At 44.4% G+C, this 27285-nt stretch overlaps 1 protein-coding gene across 1 annotated transcript in view; it reads left to right on the top strand.

The window, feature by feature from the left end:
• PRKCI (protein kinase C iota) overlaps nucleotides 1-27285 on the top strand; it is a 142143-nt gene that overhangs the window by 85197 nt on the left and 29661 nt on the right. Inside the window, exons 3-12 of the mRNA XM_073578883.1 lie at nucleotides 827-916; nucleotides 1111-1161; nucleotides 2896-2981; nucleotides 6549-6686; nucleotides 6798-6849; nucleotides 11222-11280; nucleotides 17180-17356; nucleotides 17969-18066; nucleotides 20357-20443; nucleotides 22246-22381. Coding sequence (XP_073434984.1) covers nucleotides 827-916; nucleotides 1111-1161; nucleotides 2896-2981; nucleotides 6549-6686; nucleotides 6798-6849; nucleotides 11222-11280; nucleotides 17180-17356; nucleotides 17969-18066; nucleotides 20357-20443; nucleotides 22246-22381 — 974 coding nt within the window. The remainder of the gene's footprint in view (nucleotides 1-826; nucleotides 917-1110; nucleotides 1162-2895; nucleotides 2982-6548; nucleotides 6687-6797; nucleotides 6850-11221; nucleotides 11281-17179; nucleotides 17357-17968; nucleotides 18067-20356; nucleotides 20444-22245; nucleotides 22382-27285) is intronic.

Below are 27285 nucleotides of genomic sequence, written 5' to 3'. Positions count from 1 at the left end.
AAACCTAATTTAAGGGTGTATAAAGCCTTTTTGTAATATTCCATGAAATAGATAGTGGATGGTAGGGTGAAGCAAACAGTTTGAAGGGTCCCCCTAGTCTAGTGGCCACACCGGTAGTCTCTGACTCCCAGACCAGTCTTATAAACCTCCTTCTATCCGCCGACATCCTCAGCACCTCTACTGATAAGTAGTCCCCTGCAACGTCACGCCGGGCCTACTAATCAGAAAAGGCACCAGGATGCAGGTAGGAGGTTCGCAGGGCTTTGTTCTGGGCCACTGGCCCAGGGTTCTGCAAGTCTTTTTGATCAACTCTAGTGGATTGCATAAGGATATTGTGGTCTTTACAGCATGTAGAGCTTAAGGGACCTCTCTGCTTTCCCCTTAAAATGGCTATGCAGGAGCTTATTTTTGGACCTAATTGCATTGACCATTTACTGTTCTTCCTCCTAGAAATGTATAAATTGACAACTAGCCGGTTCCAGCTTGGGTGGGTTTGGCGGGTTGGGGTGTCCATCCCTACAGAGTCTGCCACTGTCCAGTCATCAGGCAGTATCAGACGGTATAGGGACACTATATATTTGGGAATGTTAACGCCCAGTTGCCAATTTAGTTATACATTTCTTAGAGGAATAACCGAGGCATGGTAAAAATCATCCTGGCCAGCACACGCCTTAATATTAGGCCTAGATATTTTACCAATGTAGAGACATATTCCACTCTGTTTTTATTTTGCTGAACTAAATTTCCATCTATTTCATGTAGGAATTATTTTTGCCTGTCATACATATGGTTTGTGCTAATGTATTTTTACCTTCTTTATTATTAGGAGATCCATGCACGGTGTCCTCACAGCTTGAGCTAGAAGAAGCTTTCCGGTTGTATGAACTAAATAAAGATTCTGAGCTGCTAATTCACGGTGAGAAAAATGCAATATGTGAGTCACATTAATCAATACAGTAGAGAGTTATTCTTCTGTGGAGGGATTATTGATGGCTGTTCATAATGCATTTGCTTTGTGTTAAATAAAAGTCACTTAATGGTGGCACAATTTACCTGCTGATGAAGAAAACCTGTATTGTACAACGGCAATGACAATGTGTTACTTTACAGTGTTCCCCTGTACACCAGAGAGGCCGGGAATGCCCTGCGCCGGTGAGGACAGTAAGTAGATTTAATGTGATTTTAGGCATGTTTCAAAGGCAGAATAAGGAGACTAATACACTAAAACCCAAACTCGTGATTCTTTTTTCTTCGCATCTCAGCTATTTAGAGTATTCATTTTTTTTTTTTTTTTTTAACATGGCATACATTCACATTTTCCCTGACATTAACTGAATGACCTATCCTTTTAGATAAACCATAAATATCAGATACCGTATTTTTCGGACTATAAGACGCACGCCAAATTTTCAGATGGAAAATAGGGAAAAAAATTAATGTGTCAAATGGGAGTCCGTCTTGCAGCCTGAACTCGGCTTACCCTGGGGAGGGATCAGCAGCGCTGGTGGGAGTGGGGTCACTGGAGATGTTCGGTGGTCCAGCGATATGACTCCCATCCCGGGCTGGTGCGGCAGTTTTGGCAGTGGTGCTCAGGACTCCGCTGGCATTTTGTGAAATCCCGGAGGCCCCGCATATCCAATGCTGCGATGCGGTGGCCTCCGGGAAAATGGCTGCAGGGGGTGGCGCATTCTCTTGTTGTCAAGATCTCAATCTGAGCATACTCCACCCCCGGCGGCCATTTTCCTAAGGGCCACCGCATCGCAGCAATGGATGTGCAGGGTCTCCGGGCTTTCACAAAATGCCGGCAGAGCCCCCCATCCTGCACCTCAGAGCACCATCGCCGAAGCTGCCGCACCTGCTGCACCAGCCTGGGAAGGGAGTGTGATCAATGCCCCGCAGCATCGGACCGGGACCGCCGCAGAATTGCCAGACTCCTGCTGCCGCCACAGTATTTGAAAGTATATTCCGACTATAAGATGCACCCCCATTTTCCCCAAAAAGTTTTGGGGGAAAAAAGTGCATCTTATAGTCCAAAAAATACGGTAAGGGGGCATCCGACTGCCTTCACAATTTGCAGATTGTGCCGCTTCACTGAGCAAGGCGCCACTTTCATTATTTTCCTTCTCCTTGCTGTATGGATACTTCAGATCTGAAACATGTAAACAAACTGCTCTTTATTTCAGCTCTTGTTAGCAGAATTAAACAATGCAAGTAAAAAAACATTGGTCTGCTAGGAAAAAAGATCGGAGCCATGTTTAGGTTTGGTACAGTTCGCGAACCAAACACATACGTTTCTATGAGTCCACGATGTGAATGGACAAGACATGGTGGCTATCTTTGTTCCATCCATGTTGTCTGCCTAAAAACTCATTTGTGTGAATTCTGCCTTAGAAGAAATCAGGCAAGTCTGTTATTCTCCAGTCTGTAAAGACCTGCTAATGAATGTATGGGTGTCATATCATACTAAGAGCATACAGGGTGTTAGTCACTTAGTCTGGCGAAACAGTTGATCTTGTTCCTTTAGCATGATGACGTGAAAGTGAGATGAGTCAACCCATCAATGTGGCATCTTATCTATGTGAGATAAGTCCACATTCATGATTTCCAACAGTCTGAATGCAACATTGTACTGTGCAATGATGTATTATTCTGGAAAAGGCAGGAGCACCAAAAATTTCAGACAAATGTTTCAAAGTTGAAGAATCAAACACCTGAAAATCTGAACTCCTTCTTTGCATCTTCCAATGTCGGTCTACGTATAGCTGCAGTTGTGATTGTACAGCATGGCTACTGCACACCATTTGGTTTCAGACATAAAACTGTATTCTGCATGACCAACTGGAGCAAAACCAAAACATTTTTAATAACTTTATTTTGCTGTCAATCTTTTATCAGAGTCCATCTATCGGCGTGGAGCAAGACGGTGGCGGAAACTATACTGTGCAAATGGACATACATTCCAAGCCAAGAGATTTAACAGAGTAGGTGTTCTGTTTCTTTTCTTCCACTTTTGTATATGTTTGTCTTGTCATTTTTGAACTTTATTATTGCTTTTCTATTAAAGGGGTTGTCGGGGACTATTTTTTATTATTATTATTACAATGTGCCTACAGTCCTGCATTACAGCTGATGCTGCTTGCTATTCCCTTCCCACAGCGCACACACTAAGCAAGCACAACTACTATGCCCTGATACCTGATACCTTACACCTTACCATGTTCTTCTGTGCTTCATTCACAATAAAAACCTGCAATTCAAAAGAAACTTCTGAGTGCGCTGTGAACGTGTCTCCTAAAATTGACACCACAGAACAGGTTTACAAAAAAGCACACCACAGACTGGAGCTGGTGAAATAAACCTGTTTTTTGGTTTTTTTTTTTGTTTTTTTGTTGTTTTTTTTTTGGTCTCCTGTCAAGTCCTAGCTACACAGCAGAATGTGTAGATAAGTTATATTTGTTCACAATGCTGCTTCTCTTGGCCGTTTAAAACGTGTCTCAAGCAGTGTTTCTTCAGGCTGCAGTCAATCCTGAATAGGATGAGTTGCAGCTTGAAATATGTGACATCGGACATTTTTATCACATTCTTGGAGAACCTTTTTTATGGGAAACGATCACCCGTTTTTTGCTATTCCATCTGAGGGCAGCATGATGTAGAACAGAAACCCTGATTCCAGTAATGTCACTTACTAAGCTGCTTGCTGCAGATTTGATTAAAATTTCTTCAGTGCTGCCGATCTTTCAGTTCTGAAACTACTAGGCTTTGTATAACAGAGCTTATGAACATATGAACATAAGGACTACGTGACAGCTGGTTTACTAGTCCCTTAGTGGTAATCTACTGCTAAGTGTTTTTTTTTTTTTGTAAACTTGTTTTATTGAATATTGTACAACATAAGGTTACATCATAGAAGAAAGGAACAAACAGCATTTCTCCTTGTGCATTAATACTCTCTGGCAAAGTTAATCCTGCCCTTAACATACCATGGGTCTTCTATATTAACCAAGAGCATAAGACACCCATGTCAGTTACCAAATAACACATACTTCAATCTTGAGGGAGTACTCTGCATCGCCTGGGGTCTAATGCAAGTCAAAGGAGAATCAAACCAAAGCTACCATACCTTATCAAATTTTTAAAGGATCGTGTCTACTTTTATATACCACACTGTCATAGGAAGCTGCAGTATTTACCATATTGACCCAGTGTGAAATCTGCAGGGGTCTTCTATCCATCCATCTCATGGTGATAGCCTTGTGAGCCAAAAGCATTGTTTCCCTGAGAAGAGTGCAAGGTTACTGAGGCGAGGTATCCTCATCAAGGATTCATAGCATACATACTTTAGGGCCGAGTGGTACAGGGGATTGTATGTTATCGATGAGGATAGCTATGACCTCTTTCCAAAAGTCTGCAATAGGAGGGAAATGCCACATCAGGTGTAGATCTGCTGCCTCTTCCCCACACCTATGGCAATCTGCAGAGGTAGACCTACCCATCTACTGTATAATCGTCTAAATTTGTCTGTTTGTAACGGAAATCCCGCGTTGCTGACTGGTCGCGCCTGGCCAGCTGCGACCAATCAGCGACAGGCGCAGTCCGGCTGCGAATAGGCGCGGAATTCGAACAACGCACCCCACCGCTACCGTCGGGAGATCTGCGGCACTAGCCGCTGATCTCCCGACGGTTGCCGCGGGTCATCTCCTGCCACACAGAGGTCAGCGGTGACGCAGCAGGGAGATGACCGGCGCAGCGCTCAATGTGCGGATGGTACCCAGGGTCTGGAGGAGAGGAGACTCTCCTCCAAGCCCTGGGTACCATAAACCTGTAAAAAATAGAATTAAAATAAAAAAGTGATATACTCCCCTTCCGACGGTCCCCGGACTCTTTCCCTCCTCTCACCACGCGCCCGGCATCTTCCAGTCCCAGTAATGCTTTGCACGAAAGACCGCTGATGACGTCGCGTTCTCGCGAGAGTGACATCATCTCCGGTCCTTCGCACTAAGCATTACTGGGACCGGAAGATTCCGGGAGCGTGGACAGAAGATCGGGGACCGTCAGAAGGTGAGAATAACCTTTTTTAAAAAAAAAAAAAAAAAAAATGTATTTTTTACATTCTATGCATAGGCAGCATCAATAGTAAAAAGTTGATCACAATTGTCAAAACACTATGCTTGACAAGTGTGACCAACCTGTCAATCACATTCAAAGCGATGCTTCAAATCTTGGAATGCGCTTGAATTCCGCAGTCGAAAATCGCATGCGTTTTTCCCGCGGCGGGAGTTGTGAAAATGCTGCGGAAATTTCTGCAGCATTTCTTAGCCTCAGTGTGACATGCAGCAGCGACCAGGCCCCCGCCGTGAGATCGCCGATCGTGGTTGTTCGTCCTGGACCATCTTTTGAACGTCGGTCTCCTGCTGGCGATATTCTAGAATACCCGGTGCGTTAGAATCGGGCCACCATCTAGTTTTATATAACCTGCTGGGTGTCTGGTATCATTGATGGACTATATACAATTAGACTAGCTTTGTTATTAATTGCTGGTGAAACATATTGTGGTGAGGTCAAATCCTCAATCCAATCTTCATTTTATATGGAGGGTAGAATTGTCTTCTATTTGGCCTCAATCAACGATGGGAATGAGGAACGTCTCCTGGTTAGCAACTGGGTGTATAAAAAGGGAATCAACCCCCTTGGGACACTGGCTCCTTAAAATCTGTCTTGGAGAGTATAAGGTTATGAAAGAATTTCCAGTGTCTGGGAACTGGATATTTAGGGCATGCCTTACTTGCAGATACCTAAAGAAAGTGTGTCTGGGGACTTCATCGAGCTGTTGACATAGATCAATTGAAACGAGCACCCTGGATATTTACCTGCGCTGTGTATTGACCCCCAAGTTCAACCAAAACTGAGTATCTTGGGAATGTAGCAATTTGGGAAGAGCACTGTTATGGTATAAGGGGGACTCAGCTACTGTGTCTTTGAATTGAATAATCTTTTTGCTGGCGCTCCACACTTGAACCACAAGTCTGAGTGGACAATAAGGAGCGTGAGTTTTGCTCTGGTGCCTCCAAGACTTGCAATAGACTCTGAAGACTCAAACAGTTTGCAAGGTGGTCAGAATTAGGCAAATTATCTGCTATCCACTATTGTAGAAAGTGACGTAGTGTAAGGCCACGTTCACACATTCAGTATTTGGTCAGTATTTTACCTCACTATTTGTAAGCCAAAACCAGGAGTGGGTGAAAATCCAGAAGTGGTGACGTGTTTCTATTATACTTTTCCTCTGATTGTTCCTCTCCTGGTTTAGGCTTACAATTACTGAGTGTGATTCTCAGCAAATCCAGCTTTGTCTGCACCACTTTTATATGTGGCCCAATAGTCGATGATGTGGTTGGCATCATTGTAGAAATGATATCCTCAGAAAAGATGTCTTGCGCTGCATCCGGCAGTATATTGTAAGGCCCTGCGTGTTGCCTTTTCCTGTGTCATGTGTTTATGGACTATATAAAGTACCACCGTTGTGAATGTGTTATATGTGTATCTCTCTCCAGCGAGCGCACTGTGCCATCTGCACTGACCGAATATGGGGGCTAGGAAGACAGGGTTACAAATGCATCAACTGCAAGCTGCTGGTCCACAAGAAATGCCACAAACTGGTCAGCATTGAATGCGGGCGGCACACGATAGCAGTAAGTAATTGTTTTGTCTACTGTTGGCTAAACTTGTGATTTCCAGCATTTGTAAAATAATGTATAGATGTGCATATCTGTAATATGCTTTTATTTTTGTTAATATTGCAGGAACCAATCATACCTACGGATACTCCAAGCATGAATCCACAAATTGAGCCAGGTACATAAGAAGCACTGCTCATTATATTTTTCTAACACATTAATCCTCTATAGGCGAGATGCAGTTAGCATTTTTGCCATATAGCTGAGCTGTGTAGAATAGGACATTCCCATCACATCCATTTTTGTCTGCTTTGCTATAAATAAAGCTTCTCATCTTCAGGACAAGACAGTTTTACAAGCATAAAATGCTATTAAGTGATTCTAGGTTTAAAGGTGGTGTTCAGGCTCAGGGTTCTAGTTTGCAGTTACTTTTGTGACTGCATACATGTGAATCCTCAGAGTGCATGCTGTCAGGATTCTTTGGCGACAGGAGTGGTTGATCATGTAGGATTTGCATGCGTCCAGCCACACTCTGACTAGACGTGTCCATATCTTCTTAATTCACTTGTATTGAGCGAGGCTTTGCACGTCTAGTCAACATGTGACCGCATGAATCGCATACTTGTGATGACTTGCCTTCTCATTGCCAGTACCGAAGAATCCTGACAGTGTAAAGTGTGCATGCTGTGAGGTTCCACAAGTCTGAAGTCACATAGTGATTGTAGACTTGAACTCCAAGCCTGTACAACCCCTTAAAGCAAGGGTGGGGAACCTTTATTTTGCCAAGGGCCATTTAAAATTTTATGATGGCATTCGAGGGCCATATACAATTATTAACTTTAAACATTAGCCAACTATATTTATTCAATCATTTAAGTAACTCCCACCTAATGTGATGGCTGGAATGACTTCTCTTTAATGAGGCGTGTGAGGTTGGGAGGTATTGATGTTCGGAGGCACTGACTGACTGCTGCTCTGCTTTGGAAACTGTTGGGGGGGGCACAGTTACAGCTGCTGCTCTAGATTTACAAAGCCGTGACTGAACACTCCCGGGAGGATTAGAGTTCATTTCCTCCCAGCAGTGGGGTTTTATATGCAGGAGCCAGGTAGGTTCAGATTTCTACTAACCTGCAGATTAACCCCATTACTGGGGTCTGAGGTATACAGCACATGGAGATTACACGGGGCTTAAGATATACAGCACATGGGTGGTACATGGAATCTGAGGTATACAGCACATGGGGGAGTACACGAGACCTGAGGTATACAGCACATGGGTGGTACACCGGACCTGAGGGATACAGCACATGGGGAGAACACAGGACCTGAGGTATACAGCACATGGGTTGTACACAGGACCTGAGGTATACAGCACATGGGTTGTACACAGGACCTGAGGGATACAGCACATGGGGAGTACACAGAACCTGAGGTATACAGCACATGGGTGGTACACAGAATCTGAGGTATACAACACATGGGTGGTACTCAGGACCTGAGGTATACAGCACATGGGTGGTACTGGGGACCTGAGGTATACAGAACATGGGTGGTAAATCCCTGCACAGTAGCTGGGTACATCCCTATAAGTTGTTTGCTTCCAACACATTTGCAAATATTACACCTAAGTAGCTGAATTGCTGTATTAGAGACCATGCAGTGGCTACAGCAGGACCTCCACCATCATCATCTTGACCATTTCCGCTGCAGTATGTGCCCCCCAATTACTGCCAGCAGCGTGGCCTTCTCTGGAGGACCTCAGTGATAGCAGGGATACAAGGAGGTGCTGAGTACAGATGATCCGTCTTCTGTGTACCAGCCACTTTCCGCACCGAGCAGTCACCGCCACAATTACCTCAGCACACCCTACAGAACCAGCGGCTCGGCTCAATTACACGCTGCAGGGCATCGGTTGTGCTCGGCTAGTAGTCCGGCTGCTCCCTCTCCAATCCCGGCTCATCCTACAGCAGCACACAACCTTTCACCAAGCAAAGCCTTTCCGGAGCGTGGCATCCTGGGAATTGTAGTCTCTGCTGTGTCATTCATTCTTCTATGACACACAGAACGTTCAGGTCCTGGCACTAGAGCACGTCTGAAGAATTAAAGGGCCCACAGCCAAAAAACGGGCAAAGTGCCTGCAGGCTGGACCAGACATTCCCTGCCCCTTCCTTAAAGGAATAAAGCTTCTCCCCACCATACCTGGCAGATGCTGTCTAAATATTGCACAAGAACCAATTAATCAGATGATTGCAGAGTCAAGTCCCTAAGGGATCTGGAAAGAAAAAAAATGGACATCCATGAAAGTCTGATCTATTAAAAAACAAAAAAAAAAAAAACACATACAGTAAACACCGAGGCAAAAGAAGAAAATTGAAACCTCATAATTGCACTTCTGCAAAATATTGCAGCAAGTAGTCAAAATATCGTATGCACCCCGAAATGGTATCCATAAAACATCAGCTTTCCATGCACAAAAACAAGCCTGTCTTACAGCTCAGTTGGCAGAAAAATTAAACTTCTGGGTCCTGAGAAAATGGCATCAAAAGCCAATTTTTTTTTTTATTTTTTTTGTACAAATGTATTCTTTCACCACTGGAAAAAATACAAACTTTTAGGCTATGTGCACACGTAGCGTTTTAAAACGCTCACTAAAAACCGGACTCCTTCCCAGAAATTGCGCGGTTTTTTCCGCACGATTTCACCGTGATTTTACCGCGATTTATGATCGCGATTTTCGCGTGCGTTATTCAAGCACTTTCCAAGCGATTTGAAGCATCTCTTGGAAAGTGATTGACAGGTTGGTCACACTCGTCAAACATAGTGTTTGATAAGTGTGACCAGGTTTTTACTATTGAGGCCGCCTATGCGGCATCAATAGTAAAAGATAGGATGTTAAAATGCTAAAAAAAATCGGTGTATATTTACCTTCCGGCGTCCCGCGCTGCATTTCCGGGCATCAGCGTTCCCAGTAATGCCTTGCGAGACCTGTGATGACGTAGTCTCGCGTTGCTTTAGCAATCTCGTGAGACCGCTAGAGTCACGCGAGACTACGTCATTACAGGGCCTTGCCGCAAGGCATTACAGGGAACGCTTAGGCCGGGAATGCAGTGCGGGACATCGGAAGGTAAATATACCCCGATTTTTTATTTTTTATTTTTTTTTACAGGGGTATGGTACCCAGGGCCTGGAGGACAGTCTCCTCTCCTCCACACCGTGGGTACCAACCGCACATGAGATGCTTAACTTCCCACATGGTGGGCATAGCCACATGCGGGAAGTAAGCGATTCTCATGCATTTCTATGGGTGCGGAATCGCGGCAATTCTTTGCGATTCCGCACAAAAGAATGAGCATGCTGCGATTTTTTTCCGCTATGCGATTCCGCCGCGGAAAAAAGCGCAGCATTAGCACAGCATCTGCGGAATACCATAGGAATGCATGGGGGGCGTTCTGTACACGATTTTTAAGCGTTTTTGCGCCGAAAATCGCAGCAAAAACGCTTAAAAATCGCTACGTGTGCACACAGCCTTAATGTTGTAATTGTACTGATATGAAGAATTGTGTTGCCCGGTCCTCTTTACCACACAGTGAACTGCAAATGAGTGGTGTCATTCAAAATGATGGAAAGATTAAAAAATTATCGTTCTTGGAAAAAGTGAATATAAAAGCTCCAAAGCAAAAATTGGCTTTGGTGGGAAGGGGTTAAAATTCTTCCCTGATAATTACATTGCTATTTTCTGTTTCTTACAGCTCATTTGCTAAGGAACAGGCCACTGTTGCGATTGAGCAACACTTGCCAGACGTGTACTGTGCTTGCAAACTCCTCCCAGTAGAGCTTGTAAGTGCTGCTCTAATGCTGGTCGAGATCGCTTGACTGCGCTGTTGGCTCCCATCCAGCTCATATAGCGGCATCGGAGAGCGCACAGTTTGGAGCTGAGGCGTAACGATGCCGCTAGTTTGAATTCTTAATCAAGTGTTGGCGACCCATCAAGCCGAGAGGCTAGAGAAGCAGTATGCTCAAACGACAGAGTATGGGACAGACCATTGAGCCAAGCCAGCAGAATGGTTTCTATATTTTGTGGCATCTTTTAATTATGAAGAGAGGGAGACATTGGTAGATCCTGAATACCTTGTGACTTGACATAGGACTGGTAAATATATTCACCTCACATCTGCCACTGCAGGACTGGGATTTATCTTCGCTGCTGGTTTGTTTCTCCATTATGTCATAAAATGAGAGAACTGAAAAGAAAATTGAACTCTAGGGTGCTTCAGTCCAAACTATAACATAACGCATCCATAATAATTAGAGAATTGTGCATTACATGACCAATATGCATAAATTACATACTGGATGACAGACGTTGGATACCTGGAAACTGCAGTGCCAGCTGTGGTAGCACACATGGCTCTCCACATATTTACATAGTCCAGCTCACCAAAGCCCCTTAGGAGAACAATGCAGTAACTAAGTGGCCTTACATTACCATATACTGAAGAGCACAAAGCCAAAAATGACTAGTGTGTAATTCTTTTATTATTGCTTTGCAGAATCAACTTATAGGCACAGGAGTCATAATAATATAGATCAGGATGGTGAAGAGAAAGAGGTAAATGGTTTTTATGGACTTTTTATTGTGTGGCATATTTGACTTGTTACTATTCAAGTTTTGTATTTTTATTTAAATATATATATATATATATATATATATATATATATATATGTTATAATTCCAACCTAACATTGGTCATATGTGTGGGAGTATGACATCCCTCAAGATGAAAACCAGAGAAACAGGCGCCGTAATGGCACGATCTGTTAGTAATTGTGTGTTCGCAGCTGCACTGCAAAAATATATTGCTTGTACCGGACAAGTGGCCGGTAATACCTGCTGTCATATATCTGATACTTGTATTACCCAGTGTACAGTAAATTGGATGTATCTCTTGGAATCGGGGAAGATGATTCCTTCAGAATAAGTTGGTTGGCATCGTATCTTCTTCCCGATTTTCCAATATGTCTTTTTTCAATAAAGTAGCTGGACTTTCTGGTCTTCCTGTTATTTTGTGGAGCTGACATTCCTGTATTTGTTTCCTCCACCAAGATGATCCATGAGCAGGGTTTGTCTCTGCATTGATTTCCTACATTGGCTCAAGACTCTGCAGTGCTCTAAAAGCAGAGGTGAAGATTTCTTTAAAAAAATAAAAAATCACATTTAAAAGACCTTTCTAATAGCTTCTGTCATATTAGTTATTGGTTATTATTTTGTTTAAAGATCGACAAGAGCAATGTTCTTCATTATCATTTATTTTGCGCTGCGTTTCATGAGTTTTTCCTATGTTTCTTTGGATTGGCATGAGGCTTAGGGACTTGTGGTTGTTTGGAATTCATCTTTTGTTTCTAAGTTAATTGAAATCCCCCGATTTGGTTATTTTATCGAAGAATAAAAACAGTGAGGCATTTACCAAGTCTGGCATAATTTGGGAAGCTGATTAATATGATGGCTTGATATCTGTGATCCGATGTGTTATTCCAGAGAAATACACATTTTTCCTAATATGTAAATGAACTGTTAAGATCTATGAGCTGGACATAGATCTCCCCAAGAATCTGCCCCCAGAGCTTATTTTGTTTATTCTATGTATATTACTGCATTTCTTTGACCTGTGATTTTGTATATACTTTTGTTTATTATATTGCACTTTTTTCTTTTTGTAGTACACTGATGAAGGTCTATCATGACCGAAACGTTTGCACCAAAAATCCTTGAGTGTGCCCAGTATTTTATACTTGGTTATAAAGTTTGGGAAACTACTGTGTGGCACCTCCCTGTTTGGCTGTGCTGACATTTATTTCTATACAGAGCTTATTTTATGACGTGGGGCATTACCAGTGTGAGACATGTAGATCAGGAGAGCAGACTTAGTCATTACATGTCTCACACTGGTAACACCTTTTTTTTCATCTAAAATAAACTACAGCGGTAGATTCTCAGACATCTGTTTCCGGCCGATAGATCATTTACTTGTAGAAAAAAAAAAAAGTAGCTTTCTGTGGAATAAGACATTGGTTCGCAGATGCCAAGGTATCATTTTATTTAACTTTCTGTGATCTGTATGTCCATGGTGGCGGCTTAGGAGGGGTGATCCTACTGACTGATACCCTTTAATATGTGCCAAAATTGTGGCGCGCATTGTTTGCACAAATAAGTCAAGGACAAAATTAGACATAATTATCAAACATTTACCATATGATAAATTTGGTGAATGTTTAGACTGTCTAGCCTAAGTTTGCACGGTCTAATAATTAAACAGTTTTTATAAATTTACTACATTAAGTGAAAATATTAATGCTAAAGTGGGCATATCTGTAGATGATTTGGATATATCTTTTTACTTATTTTGTGATTGGTTCTGTGATGGGTAAAGATTTCTTGCAAATTGCCACTTCCCAGTGTAAAATGTCCTTCGCAGACTAACCGTTACATATTTCTTTCAAACTGGGAGACTGTATGAATCATTTTCAATCCAAATTTAATTTGTTGGTAAATTGGTGAAAACAAATGTGTAGGACAAAAAAAAATCCAGGAAATCACTTTCATTTACTTGGCGTCCTCTGGACTGTGCTCATCTGCCGGTGGCCTGCCATGAAACACTATCATCTCTTCAATGAGAGCGGAAAAGTCTTACCGAGGCCATCCTATACTTAAACAGAATCTGTCACCCCTGGAAATATATGACCTATTAATTTGGGCATACAGGTAATAGAAATGTTACACTAGTCCTACCTGTCTGCCTCATATTGGTGGTCTTGATGTTGTTCTTTCTTTATGGTAATAATTTCTTCCAGGCTTCGGTATGCGGTGCCTGTATGAGATGTGTGTCGCTCACCAGGGCGGTATAATTGAAGATGTAATTATACTCACTCCTGAATAATGTTTGTACTTGTCAATAGATTTTTCTTTATAATTAATAGTGTTTTAGCCACTAGATGGCAGCGGTTTGCAGATTCATACGACTGTCACATGTATGTCAGTTGGCACACAGGGAAATGACCAGTACTGACTTGACCTTTGGTAGAAGGGTTCTGCAAGCGGTGGTCCCTCCCTAAGGTTTTTTTCAAATTCTCCAAAAGTCTCTCTGGTGTACTGTCATGGGTGAAGGGAAAACACCAAGGTTACTTACCGGTAGCTGTTTTTTCCGGAACCCATGACAGCACCTGTATATCTCCCCCCCCCCCCCCCTTCACCTTATGTGTGTGCACTGTAGTTGGGTGTATTTATAATGTGGAGTTGGTTACATGTGTAATTAACCAGGAGGTCCTCTCATGCTCTGTATCCAACTGACGCGGGGGAGAGATACCGCTCTTATATATCACTTGTTTCTGTCCTTGCTGGGCAGATCCCTCTCTCAGGTGTGCTGTCATGGGCTCTGGAAAAACAGGCTACCGGTAAGTAACCTTGGTGTTTTTTTGTTTCTAAGTAAAATAGTTACTGACAGTGGGCTGTTTGGATATTAATTTTCTCGTCTGTGACTCCGCTTTGTCTTGAACAACACCCTCGGTACATGATTTACAACTTGGCGTAGTCTGCAGGATCCGAACCTGCGTGGGGAAATCCGCATGGATTTCCAATCCATTGCCTTAACTACTCGGCCACGACTACGCCAAGACTACTACCTGAAAGAAATCCCTGCCTCCTATCCTCATTGTAACACTTCCCCCCACCCACCCCCCCCCTCTCATAAGCATCCGTTACGGCCCCGGAATTCTGCGCCTGCGCCCCGCACTTCCTCAGAAATACATACCTCGTCCTCCCTTCTATGGGCACTGCATTCAGGGATCTTCTGCACGGGCGTGGCGACTTCCACTCCAGTGACCTCCAGTGTCTGCACTGATAAGTTGCTCTCCCCTTCCTCTCTGCATAGTCATTACCATGTACACATGGTTCCTAGCAGGGAGGAAGTGGGGAGAGCATATTATTGGGGCACACACCGGAAGTCACAGTGACTTTCCTGCGCAGTAGAGCCCTGAATGCAGTGCCCACAGAAAGGAGGATGAGGTATGTTGTTCTGAGGGGAGTGCAGGCGTAGGATTCTGGGGCCGTAGCTGACTGATGGGAGGGTGGTAGTATTACAATGAAGACGGGAGGCAGGGATTTCTTTCAGGCACCGCACGCCCCAGAGCCTGGAAGAAATCATTAACCTTAAGAAAGAATATAACATTTCTCAGCATCAAGACCGTTAATATGAGGCAGACGGGTAGGACTAGTGTAACATTTCTATTACCTGTCTGCCCATATTAATAGGTCATATATGCCCCAGCGGGTGACAGATTCCCTTTTAGCAATAAAGCAATATGTGTAAAACAAGTTTTGTTTAGGATCCTTAACATGCTGAAATATAAAATCCCTTTTTATCAAATTTTTCATCCCTGCATAAATAAGTCACATGTGGGTTAATCTATGGAAAGTTTAATCCTCCAGGTAACCCAAACATCAGGAACTTGTGGTCTTCTTAGACGAGTTATTATATATTTTATATAGCACCATTGATTCCATGGTGCTGTACATGAGAAGGGGCTACACACAAAATGCAGATCGCTTACAGTGCACAAACTAACAATGACTGACTGATACAGAGGGAGGAGGACCCTGCACTTGCAGGCTTATATTCTATAGGATGATGGGGAAGGAGACAGTAGGTCGAGGGTTGCAGTAGCTCCGATGGTGTTGAGGTAGCAGTGTGGTCATTGCAGGTTGTAAGTTTTCTTGAGGAGATGGGTTTTCAGGTTCCATCTGAAGGATCCCAATGTGGTAGACAATCGTACGTGTTGGGACACAGAATTCCAGAGGATGAGGAATATTCGGGAGAAATCTTGGAGGTGATTGGGTGAGGAACGAATAAGTGTGGAGGAGAGAAGGAGGTCTTAGGAGGACCAGAGCATACGTAAGGGAAGATCAGGAGATTAGTTTGGAGATGTACTGAGGAGACGGGTTATGCATGGCTTTGTAGGTCTCTGTTAGTACTTCGAACTGGATACGCTGGGGAATTGAGAGCCAATGAAGGGATTTGCAAAGGTGAGGAGTAGCGACTCGAGAGACTAATTAGTCGGGCAGCAGAGGTAAGGACAGACTGGAGAAGTGCGAGATGGTTTGTAGGTAGGCCACAGAAGAGGGCGTTGCAGTAGTTGAGACGGGTGGTGAGGATATGCACAAGCATTTTAGTTGAGGATTGACTGTTGGGGAAAGGACAGATTCTGGAAATAATTTTGAGCTGGAGGTGGCGAGAGCTTGAATGTGTGATTTCAAGGACAGGGCAGAGTAAAGGGTTACTCCGAGGCTGCGTGTTTCCGGTGCAGAGGAAAGAGTGCTGTCATTTGTTTGTGATAGATCAGGTAGGGAAGATACATTCAACTGATAGGGAAGAGTTATTCAACGCGCTTCTATAATAGCGGTCTAGGAACCTGTCTTCCCTGCATAATACAGACAGCATGAATGCTAGGTACCTGTCATGATCAAACAGATGTACACTACTTGCAATGTACTGATATATAAAAACAGGTGCTGCCATCCTGCACGGAATAATACTTGGATATGACATCTTCCACCAGATATGACAATTCAGATTTGACTGCAGTTGAGCTTAACGTAATTTCCGTTCCCCATCATATGTAGATGCCAAGGAGCAGAGATCTGGCCTACTACAAGCAAGAAGCTTATAGTGAGGACTGTGGCAGAGTTACCAACTTTACTTTTTCTATTTTCTGGACCGCTTATTAAAAAATCACATAGACTATATTTTTAAGGACTCATTATAAAGCCATAATAAACCGTTATGATAATCAGTGATACTTGTCTGCAGCCCAAAATTCTGATGTGAAGACATCAGCTGCAATCACTGTGAACTGTAAAATAAAAAATACCGTAATCATAATATTCTGTATACGTGTCTTCACCTTGGAAAAAAAAAAAAGATAAAAGTTTAGATGCCTTACGTTTTTTTCATGGACAGGGCAAAAAAGTGCCCTATTTTTATGGATGGTCCTGGAATTTCTGGATGGTTGGCCATCTTGCCTAAGGGCTACAGTAGCTTTTATATCTGCGGATCTGATGGCAGTGCCTTAGATCATCTTATAAATGTTCCTGCGCTTTCCTGACACTTTTGTAGGACTCCTGTTAGGCTACAGATATATTTCAGAAATCGTAAATGACGCCATAACCCACTTTTCTAGCATGCACTCACGCTGTGTAGAAAGGCTGGTTTTGATAGTAATAAATTGAATACAGCTGATTGATTTAGCCAGTGTACTTTGGTGCCATTTCTTCTTTCTATCCCTACAATAAAGGGTTCTATCTGCTTAGTTGTATTTGTCCTCAGGAGTCTTCCATGAAAGCTGCTCTTCCCGAGTTGTCCTCTTCTTCCCCACCAGTTCAGACTGCCTATCTACAAAATGCTGCTCAAACATGAAATGGCCGCTTTAATCAGCTTCTTTTGAACTCCCTTTACTAGGCAAGAAACAGCAGGGACAGTGATAAGCCCCCCTCCAGCCTTGGATTGCAAGATTTTGACCTGCTTCGAGTTATTGGAAGAGGAAGCTATGCAAAGGTTCTGCTGGTGCGGTTAAAAAAGACTGAGCGCATCTATGCAATGAAGGTGGTAAAAAAAGAACTGGTTAATGATGATGAGGTAGGTATCATATACATCATCCTATAGAAACAGTCATTCTGGATTGTAAATTGAATTTCTTAAAGGGGTTGTCCAGATTATTGTAGGTGGTGTATAGCAGCCATCATGACCGAATGCTGTGGTTGATGCTGCTTGTCATGAATACACAGTAAATGTGTGTTCTTTTGACTGCACCATTTAACACAGAGCCACAAACTATATTTAATCAAAGGTGGAAACATCTTGAGAAGTCTTGTCAGTTCCAGACTGAAGGTTACATTTTCTACCCTACGTGTGATCTTGTTCTCATTTATAGGGCACGCTAAACGTATGAGGCGCAGTATAGCTGAATGTCTTCACTTTCCTAATCGCGTGATGACACCTTTAAATTACTTTGTTAGTGCAGATGGCTGCATATACTACACAACCTGTTTAGTACTCTGGTTTTTCAACCTTTTGCAACTGGTACCATCAAAAACGGCAAACATTAATACAATGAACTAAATTGAATAAAAATGTGAATCCTATAAGGAGCTGGATGAGGACCGTTCACCATTTTATTGACTGAATTTTGTCCTAAGCTTTGTGCAAATTGCAGGTATTTTTTTCCTGATTTTTATTTTATTTTTTTAGGATATTGACTGGGTTCAGACAGAAAAGCATGTGTTTGAACAAGCCTCTAACCACCCTTTTCTTGTCGGGCTGCACTCCTGTTTCCAAACAGAAAGCAGGTAATATATTAGCACCATGTATTGACTCCGGGCCTTTCCTGCTGTTAATGTACTGAATACATATAGACTCCGGTTTGCCTCCTTCGTGCTGTTATGTTGATGTATGGCTTACAGCTGTTTTGCACTGTGATCACAATTTCTGACGGCAATACACAGTGTGGCACCTGATAAATTGCTCTTCGGCATTTGTTGTCTTGCAGTTGTCTTATCTGAGACCATTCTGGTTTTTAGACTGAGTTATTACTATCAGTAAAATAACTCCAGGCATGAAATAATAGTATCACACACATCTTTCAGATCCTGGCCCAGAAGCTGATATTAGACAGGTTTTATTTCCCTTTTCTCATTTCCTTCAGCTCCATAGCACATAGATACCGTTTTGAGGTGTGTGAATTGGACATCATAGTCCATATTCAGAAACTGAAGCCAATTCATAGGAAATGCCATAACTTGTAAGCGCAGTATTACACAAGTTTAATTTATATGTGCTACTATAATGAAAAATGGCAATTTAATTGTAAGATCTATTTAATGAAAAGCCTAAATCTGTGCCCTACAACTCGCAGAAGAATGCATCAATGCATTACGAGCAATTTGGCCTACCCTAACTTTGGTCCTTGTTAGCAGGAGAGGTTAATGTCTAGTTTTCAAACTTCAGAATGTGAAAGATGTACCTTGTCTAGTGATGAGCGAACGTGCTGGGATAAGGTGTTATCTGAGCATGCTCTGCGTGCTCGAGAGATATGTACGAGTCCTCGCGGTAGACAGGCGCCACACATGCAGGGATTGCCTAACAAACAGGTCATTCCTCCATGTGTTGCGGCTGTCGAATAACCTTGAGACAAGCAGCTGAGGAGACTCAAACATATTTCTTGATCACATCGAAGTCACTCGGTTAGCACCAGAGCATGCTCCGAAAACACCTTTTCCGAGCATGTTCGTCCATTGCTAACCTTGTCCAGTCAGTTTGAGGGCGAGCCCCACGTATATAGGACTAAGGGTATGTGCACACTTTGTGGTTTCTGCCGCGTTTCCGCAGCGTTTTTGGCTCTGCAGTTCTGCAGCGTTTCTGCTGCGTTGTACAGTACCTTTATTTCCTATGGAAATAAAAAAAAGCTGTGCACATGCTGCGGATTTTTCCGCGGTTTTCAAAATGCAGCATGTCAATTGTTTGGTGCAGAAATGCTGCAGTTTTACACCTCATCCATTATGAGGTGTAAAACCGCAGGCAAATCCGCAGATAAACTGCAGATAAACCGCAGGACTTTGTCCTGCGGATTTACCTGCGGTTTTCTCTACAAAATCCGCAGAGACAAAAAGCTATGTGTGCACATACCCTTAGGGTACGTGCACACGCTGCGGAATCCGCTGCGGATGAATCCGCTGCGGATTAATCCGCACGGATTTTGCAAAAACCGCAGATAATCCGCAGGTCCAAAGACCTGCGGATTATCTGCGGTTTTGCCTGCGGTTTGGTCCTGCGGATTCACTATCTCCACAATGGTGGAGATAGGAACCCGCAGCGGTTTCCGCAGAAAGAATTGACATGCAATTCTTTCTGCGGATTCAAAACCGCAGCAAATCCGCGCGGTTTTTTCCGCAGCGTCGGCACAGCGTTTTTTTTTTTCCCATTCAAATGAATGGTACTGTACACCGCAGCTAAAACTGCTGCGTGTCCGCAGCGGCCAAAACCGCTGCGGAAACGCAGCGGAATCCGCAGCGTGTGCACACAGCCTCAGTGTTTGCAGTACTAGAGCTGCTCAGACTATATTAGAGCATGTGCACACGTTACAGATTTGTTGCTTTTTTTTTTTCCTGCTCCGATTTGTCACGCAACCTGAAGTGTTTTCTGATGCCAGAAAATTGAAAGAGAACCCTGAAGTCCCCATGCTGCTTATTTTTGACTTGCAGAAAAGGTGCAAATTTCACCCATACTCTTGAGTAGGGAAAAATCTAACAAAAACGAGTTGTTTTTTTTTCATACCCAGAGATGCAAAAATGTCTACACCAGATACTTAACGTGTGCACATGCCCGCCCTTAGCCTCATATTAAAGGGTTATTCACAAGAAAAACAGTTCTAACTTGCAGTTGCATCTCCAGCCATCAGCACGTTACCCCTACCTTATGGATAAAGGATGACTTTATTTTTGACGGGTGAATAATGAGAATTCTCTTTAAATTAAGTTATATTTGTACGTAATAACTTTGCTGTATAATGAAGATGGTGGCATGTGTCTAACACTGACCACATACTGGACTTACAGTTGTGCTTCTTTTGCTTTGTATCAGGTTGTTTTTTGTTATTGAATATGTAAATGGAGGCGATCTGATGTTCCATATGCAGCGGCAAAGGAAGCTTCCAGAAGAACATGCAAGGTTTGCTTTTATTAGATTAGTTGCCAACTCAGACATAGTATAAAGGAAGATGCTTCCTATTACCCTTAGGCTACATTACCACAATGAGCCTTTGGTGAGTTTTTGATGATGCAGATTTTCTGCACCATTTCTGCCCCTATGAAAGCCACACTGCAGCGTTTTTGTTTTTTTTGTTTTTCACGTTCAGTAGTTGGTCAGTATTTTACATCAATATTTGTAAGCCAAAATCATAAGTGGAACAATCAGAGGAAAAGTGTAATATAAACCCATCACCACTTCTGTATTATCACCCACTCCTAGTTTTGGCTTCCAAATACTGATGACAAATACTGACCAAACACTGAATGTGTGAATGTGGCCTAAATGTAAGCCCCTGCACCTCCAGTCATATACTCACCCTCGGGCAGCTTCACCGTTTTACAGCATCACTCCAATCCTGCAGCACCATCTTATGACTAGTCAGAAGCTACATCACAAGCTCGCAATAAAAAAATCTGAGAACCAGGACAAGGCTCTTAGGCTAGTTTCACATTTGCATATGGAGGAGCTGTGGACTTCCTCTGTGAAGCTCTGCCCACTGCCGCACCTCCTCCAGTCAGCTCCGCCTACATCCGCATACTTCTGCATGCGGCCTGCGTACCCCATCTTTAACATTGGGTACACAGGTCATGCGGATGCCTCCGCATGCGTTGTTTTGACGATGCGGCGGCCCACATCGAACGCAACATGTTGGAATTTGATGCGGTCGCCGTATCGTCAAAACGACGCATGCAGAGGCATCCGCATATATCCACACGACCTGCGTACCCAATGTTAAAGATAGGGTACGCAGGCCGCATGCAGACGTAGGCGGAGCTGACCGGGGGAGGTGCGGCAGTGGGCGGAGCTTCACGGAGGAAGTCCGCAGCTCCTCCATACGCAAATGTGAAACCGGCCTTAGATTTGTGTTGAAAAGTGACCTCCGCGCCTCTTCATGAAACACTAAAGCAGCCGGCAGGTCACTTTTTGCCAGGGAGTGGCAGAGAAAACAGTTACATTGCAGAAGGTGAGTGTGAGTCAGAGGGCAGGGGACTTGCATTTAAAGCACCACTTCAGCGGTGTAATAAAAAGAACCCGCTGCAGGGGTGCGTTAAATAAATTCGGTTACTGGAGTTTTTTCATTGCATTTGAGTGTGCAGGGTTTTGTTTTTGTTGTTTTTTTGCATGCACTTTTCATGTTTATGACAGTGTTGTCTTATTTTGGTATTTCATGGATTAAATAAAGCTGCTTTGTTTCTGATGCTTTCTGATATTTGGCTTTGCCAAAACCTTGATACAGCCATGTGCGTATTACATGCGTTTTTGATGTGTTTCCTCCTCAGAAAGGCGCTAAAAACACGTATGTTTTTTACTTGCAGATTTTCTGCATGGTAATGCTAGTCTATGGGGAAAATCCTCATAGAAAACTTAAGCGTATTCACAATAGAAATTGACATGTTGCAGAGTTATAAGTGGGGATCCTGCAATGAAAAAATTAAGCTTTAACATGAACCTACTGCTAATTCCTGAGACAGCCCCGTTGGCTTCTTTCTGTACATAAAAAAGGCATTTCATGAGAGAATACACATTTTCACACTTTCCAATAAATGCTCTGGAATCTTTAATTACATATATTTGCTCTGTATACATTGAGCCCAGCACAGAGAAATAGGGGGGTGTAGGAAATAAAATTGCCTTTGTGTCATACAGGCTAGTCCACCCCTTCTATGCTTCAGATCAGTTTTTTTCCTGGTGGTCATATACTCATGCTTTCCTCCCTCTAGGTTTTACTCTGCAGAAATCAGTCTGGCATTAAACTACCTCCACGAGCGAGGAATTATTTATAGAGATTTAAAGCTGGACAACGTCTTATTGGATTCTGAAGGGCACATAAAACTTACTGACTATGGCATGTGCAAGGTGAGGAAAATGCTTTATGGTATTTGTCCACTGAAGCGAACGCTCTCTGTTCACAATCACCCCAGGAAAACAAAGCACTATATCGGCTACCAATATTGGGAGTAGTGAAGGGAAAGTGGGTCTGTCTAGTGGGGAAATGTCTGCTTTTATTATACCTAAAATTGATGCATATTGCATTGATAGAAGACATCAGATAATATAGGTGTTTTGTAGTAAATGAAAAGGGGAGAATATGTCCCGTGTTCAGCAAAGCAGCAGTAAGCCAGGGCTTCAGAGATCGCCATGTATTCTGTATTGTAAGGATGCACCTGTGATGGCATTGTCTATGGGATGTGCCAATGTCTTGCTTCAGATATCACATGACGACTTGGATTTCTTGTACAGGTTGTGTCATGATACTCAAGCTGTTTTAGGCCAGTTTCAAACGGCCTGATATTTCCGGTACCGGAAAAAACTGTAAAGGAAATATCCGTGTGTGTGTAATACTTGTGGCAACCGTGTGCTGCATCAGTACCACACAGATGGCCGCCGGGGAACAAGTACTACAGTAAGTGCTGTTTCCTGGCAGCAGGTGCTGAAGACGGCTTTCCTCATTCTCCCCTATAGTGATGAGCGAGTATACTCATTACTTGAGATTTCCTGAGCATGCTCGGGTGATCTCTAAGTATTTGGGCGTGCTCTGAGATTTAGTTTCTGTTGTCGTAGCTGCATGATTTGCGGCTGCTAGACAGCCTGAATACATGTGTGGAATGCCTGTTTGTTAGGAAATCCCCACATGTATTCAGGCTGTCTAGCAGCCGCAAGTCATGCAGCTACTGCGATAGAAACTAAATCTCCGAGCACATCCAAATACTCGGCGATCACCCGAGCATGCTTGGGAAATCTCGAGTAATGAGTATACTCGCTCATCACTACAGGGGAGAATGATGAGAGCTGTCTTTAGCACCTGCCGCCGGGAAACAGCGCTTACTGTAACGCTTCTTCCTAGGTGCCGATGCATGTCACACAGAGGACATCAATGTGTGTTCTCCGTGTGCAGGACATTTGGCCGTTCATGCTGACTGTAAAAAGCGGACATGTCAGCGTGTTTTGTCCACGGACACATGGTCCGTGGAAACACACTGACATATGCACAGATCCATTCATTTGAATGGGTCTACGTGTGTCAGTGTCTTCGGTACGTGTGAAAACTGTCGTCACACGTACCGGAGACACTGATGTGTGAAAGGGTCCTTAGAGGCACACGCAGGACCTACTCAAGATTAGTGGTCTTAATGTTACTGATCTTTGATGAATATTTACAGAGCTATACTGTTGATTCTATATAATGTGTGAGCTTCTAATCGTTACTGACAATTTTAGTTTCTCCTACACCTCACTGGGGGACACCGAGACAGTGGGTATTATGCTGCTTGCCACTAGGAGGACACTAAGTAAACAAGAAAAAAGTTAACTCCTCCCCTGCAATATACACCCTCTCGCTGGATGAGATATCTCCAGTTCATGCTTAGTGTCTGTAGGAGGCACTTGGCTCTGGTTTCAGACCCCACCGTTTTTATTTTATTTTTGAAATTTTCTGTAAATTTTTATTTTTTAACTAACGGAGTGAAGGGGGCGACGGTTCCTTTCTACGGCCCGCTCTCCCCCGAACCAACAACAGGCAAGCACGTGGAGTTTACCTCCCCGTACACTTTCCTGCGACGTTTGGGGCTGATTCCTCTAGCAATATTGGCAAATGATCCTTACGACCAGAGTCCGGTAATCCACGGATATGAGGGCAGGCGCACAGAATGGAGAAGACTGGACAGCGCTTACGTATGCCCTGAATCAGCCCCATAGCTCTCCATCCCCCTATCATAGGGAGGATTGATTGAGTATGGCCCTTTAAGAACTCCTCCAGCTCTGCTACAGCAGCCCAGGAGGTTGAGAGCCTGCATGGATGGCCGGACAGCGCTGAGCACTGGAGTTGAGGTATGGGGTCGGGTCCTGGCCCCCGGGAGAAGCGCTGACATAGCGTCAGCAGCGGTGCACATGCCCCCCATCGCGCCCCCCCCCTTGGTGCTACCGCGGGTAGTCCGAAAAATTTAGTCCCCGGCTTTCCGGTCTGCTAGGCCGCAATATCAATAGCGCCGGCGCCTACCGCGGGTAGGCTCAAAAATTTAGCCCCCGGCTATTCCAGCCTACTAAGCCGCAATTTGAATAGCGCCGCCCGCGCTATTATCGCCACCCCCTCGCCTTGGCGCCTCTCATCCCTGACGAGACGTGCAATTCTAATCTCGGGGGCCATGTCTTTTTACCTCTGGACACGAGCTGTGAGGCGAGCATTTTGCCGGATACCGGGTAACACCGCAGGGCCACCGCTATTTCTCCCGGGGGACACAGCATAGGACCGGGTAAGCTGCATCTGCCCTCAGATTAAAGCTTAACCCCTTCCTGTCACGTTCCCTGCAGCAGACTCTGCCGTTAACCCTTTCAGGAGCGCTATGTCTCAATCTAAGGAGGCTGCTAAAAAGCACACTGCATTTTTTACCGTGTGTACCACTTGCAAGTCTGCCTTACCCAGTGCACAGACTAATCCGTTATGCACAGACTGTGACCCGGCCTGCGCCTTGATCTGCGCTCAATCGCCCCTCACTGCCGCTGCTGATGGGCCTCCTGCGTTTAATACCCCTGAGTGAGCTGCGTCCCTGTCACGGTCGGTGGAGTCTTTGACCCAGGCTATATTCTCCCTCCGGGAGGACTCTTTAAGCCAGAAGGCGTCCTTACCCCCCGAGGAAGGCTCTGGCGTCGGCCGGGAACCATACACCAGCAGGGACCGTACTCGTTCAGGGGATGGTCAGGTCTCTAGAAAGCGGACCCATGACACGTCCCCTAGTCCCGTTCGCGCCTCTGCATCTGCGACTCCTGTCTCTCGCTCTCCCTCTCCAGGAGTTCTCAGCGAGCACGACTCTGAATTCGAATCTGACACGTCAGCCCCTCAGAATCCCCCAACTGATCAAGAGTCGCTTGATTCTCTTATATAATCAGTCAACAGGATCCTGAAGTTGGATGAGGATAATGTCCCCGCTCCAGCACATCCTATCTCACTTAAGAAAACCAGACGTGTGCGCAGGTTATTTACCAGCCATCCGGACTTTAAGAAAATTGTCAGGAAACATAGGGATCGTTCGCATAAGCAGTTCACAGGGCAAAAGTCTACTCAGGCTAAATACCCTTTTGATCCAGACCTAATGAAGGATTGGTTACAGTCCCCTCCGGTGGACCCGCCTGTATCGCGTCTTGCTTCAAAAACGCTTCTATCCGTTTCTGAGGGTTCCTCAATCAGAAACCCCTCCGATCGTCAAATTGACTACCTTGCCCGTTCAGTTTTTGAAGCTTCAGGAGCAGCGCTTTTTCCATCTTTCGCGGCAATTTGGGTCACTAAGGCAATGGCCGCTTGGGCAGAAGTCTTGATTACTTCCTTCCAAGGCACCAATCTTCCTCCGGAGGCAACCATGGTCGCCAGGCAGATAATTCACGCAGCGGACATTGTAGTTGACGCCTCCTTTTGATGCCACCAATTGCGCTGCTCAAACTGCCGCTAATGCGATCTCCATTAGAAGAGCCCTATGGCTCCGCAACTGGCGGGCGGATACCACATCTAAAAGATCGTTGACTTCTCTCCCCTTTCAAACGGGTCGTCTTTTTGGAAAGAAACTGGATCAGCTCATTTCTGATGCTACCGGGGGAAAAAGTAAATTCCTTCCTCAACAAAAGGCTGTTCAGCCATTTCGCACCAACAGGCGACGCACTTTCGATCTTTTCGCAACAACTCCGGTTGGTCCTCCTCTACCTTCTCTTCCACATCAGGTCCGTCTCCGCGCGGAGACAGAGGCTCCCAGATCTCATACAGACCTAACCGCTCTTGGAAACCCAGGCCTAGGGCTTCTGGATCCAGGGAAGCCAGATCTCATAGATCTACCCAATGACTTGTTGCGGTATCTGGCGGACGCTGACGGAGTAGGCGGTCGCCTACTTTCCTTCAGCCACACCTGGCTCGTGGTCGTCCACGACAAGTGGGTCAGGGAGCTGGTGTCCTCCGGATACAAGAGTTTTCCTCTCCCCCTCCAACTCGCTCTTTCCTTTCCTCTCCCTCCAAGGGAAAGACAAGAGCCTTCCTTCGGGCTGTTCAGGCTCTCTTAAGGGACGGAGTCATCATTCCGGTCCCTCATCACGAAAGGTTCAGAGGATTTTATTCAAACCTTTTTGTGGTTCCAAAGAAGGACAGGACGATGCGACCCATTCTGCATCTCAAACTGTTAAATCAGTTTGTCACAGTTCGGTGATTCCGAATGGAATCTCTCCGATCAGTTGTCGCTTCCATGGAAAAAGGAGAGTTCCTAGCATCCATCGACATCAAGGACGCTTACCTTCACATTCCGATCTGCCTGTCTCACCAGCAATTCCTGCGTTTTGCAATTCATGATTAACACTTCCAGTTCGTTGCCTTGCCCTTCGGACTCCCCACTGCCCCCAGGGTCTTTACCAAGGTCATGGCGGCTGTCATGGCCATTCTCCACTCTCGGGGAATAGTGGTGTTACCGTATCTGGACGACCTGCTCATCAAGGGTCCGTCCCTTCCAGCCTGCGAGGAATCCGTGGAAATAACAGTAAATACACTTTTGCGCCTGGGGTGTAAGATAAACTTCGCAAAGTCTTCCCTGAAACCAGCTCATCAGATTTCCTTTTTAGGAATGATCTTGGACACTTCCCGCGGGTTGGTCATTCTCCCTCCAGAAAAGACACAAGCCTTACAACAGGCAGTACGGACTCTTTCCCGTCCAGCTTCTCACTCCATTCGTTTCAGCATGAGAGTTCTCGGAAAGATGGTAGTTGCGATGGAAGTAGTTCCATTTGCACAGTCC

The sequence above is a fragment of the Dendrobates tinctorius genome, unplaced genomic scaffold, assembly GCF_039654945.1.
Source record: "Dendrobates tinctorius isolate UK_male_01 unplaced genomic scaffold, ASM3965494v1 ptg000060l, whole genome shotgun sequence".
NCBI classification, from domain to species: domain Eukaryota; kingdom Metazoa; phylum Chordata; class Amphibia; order Anura; family Dendrobatidae; genus Dendrobates; species Dendrobates tinctorius.
Note: the sequence above shows the minus strand (reverse complement) of the source record. Positions and strands in the feature narration are given on the sequence as shown.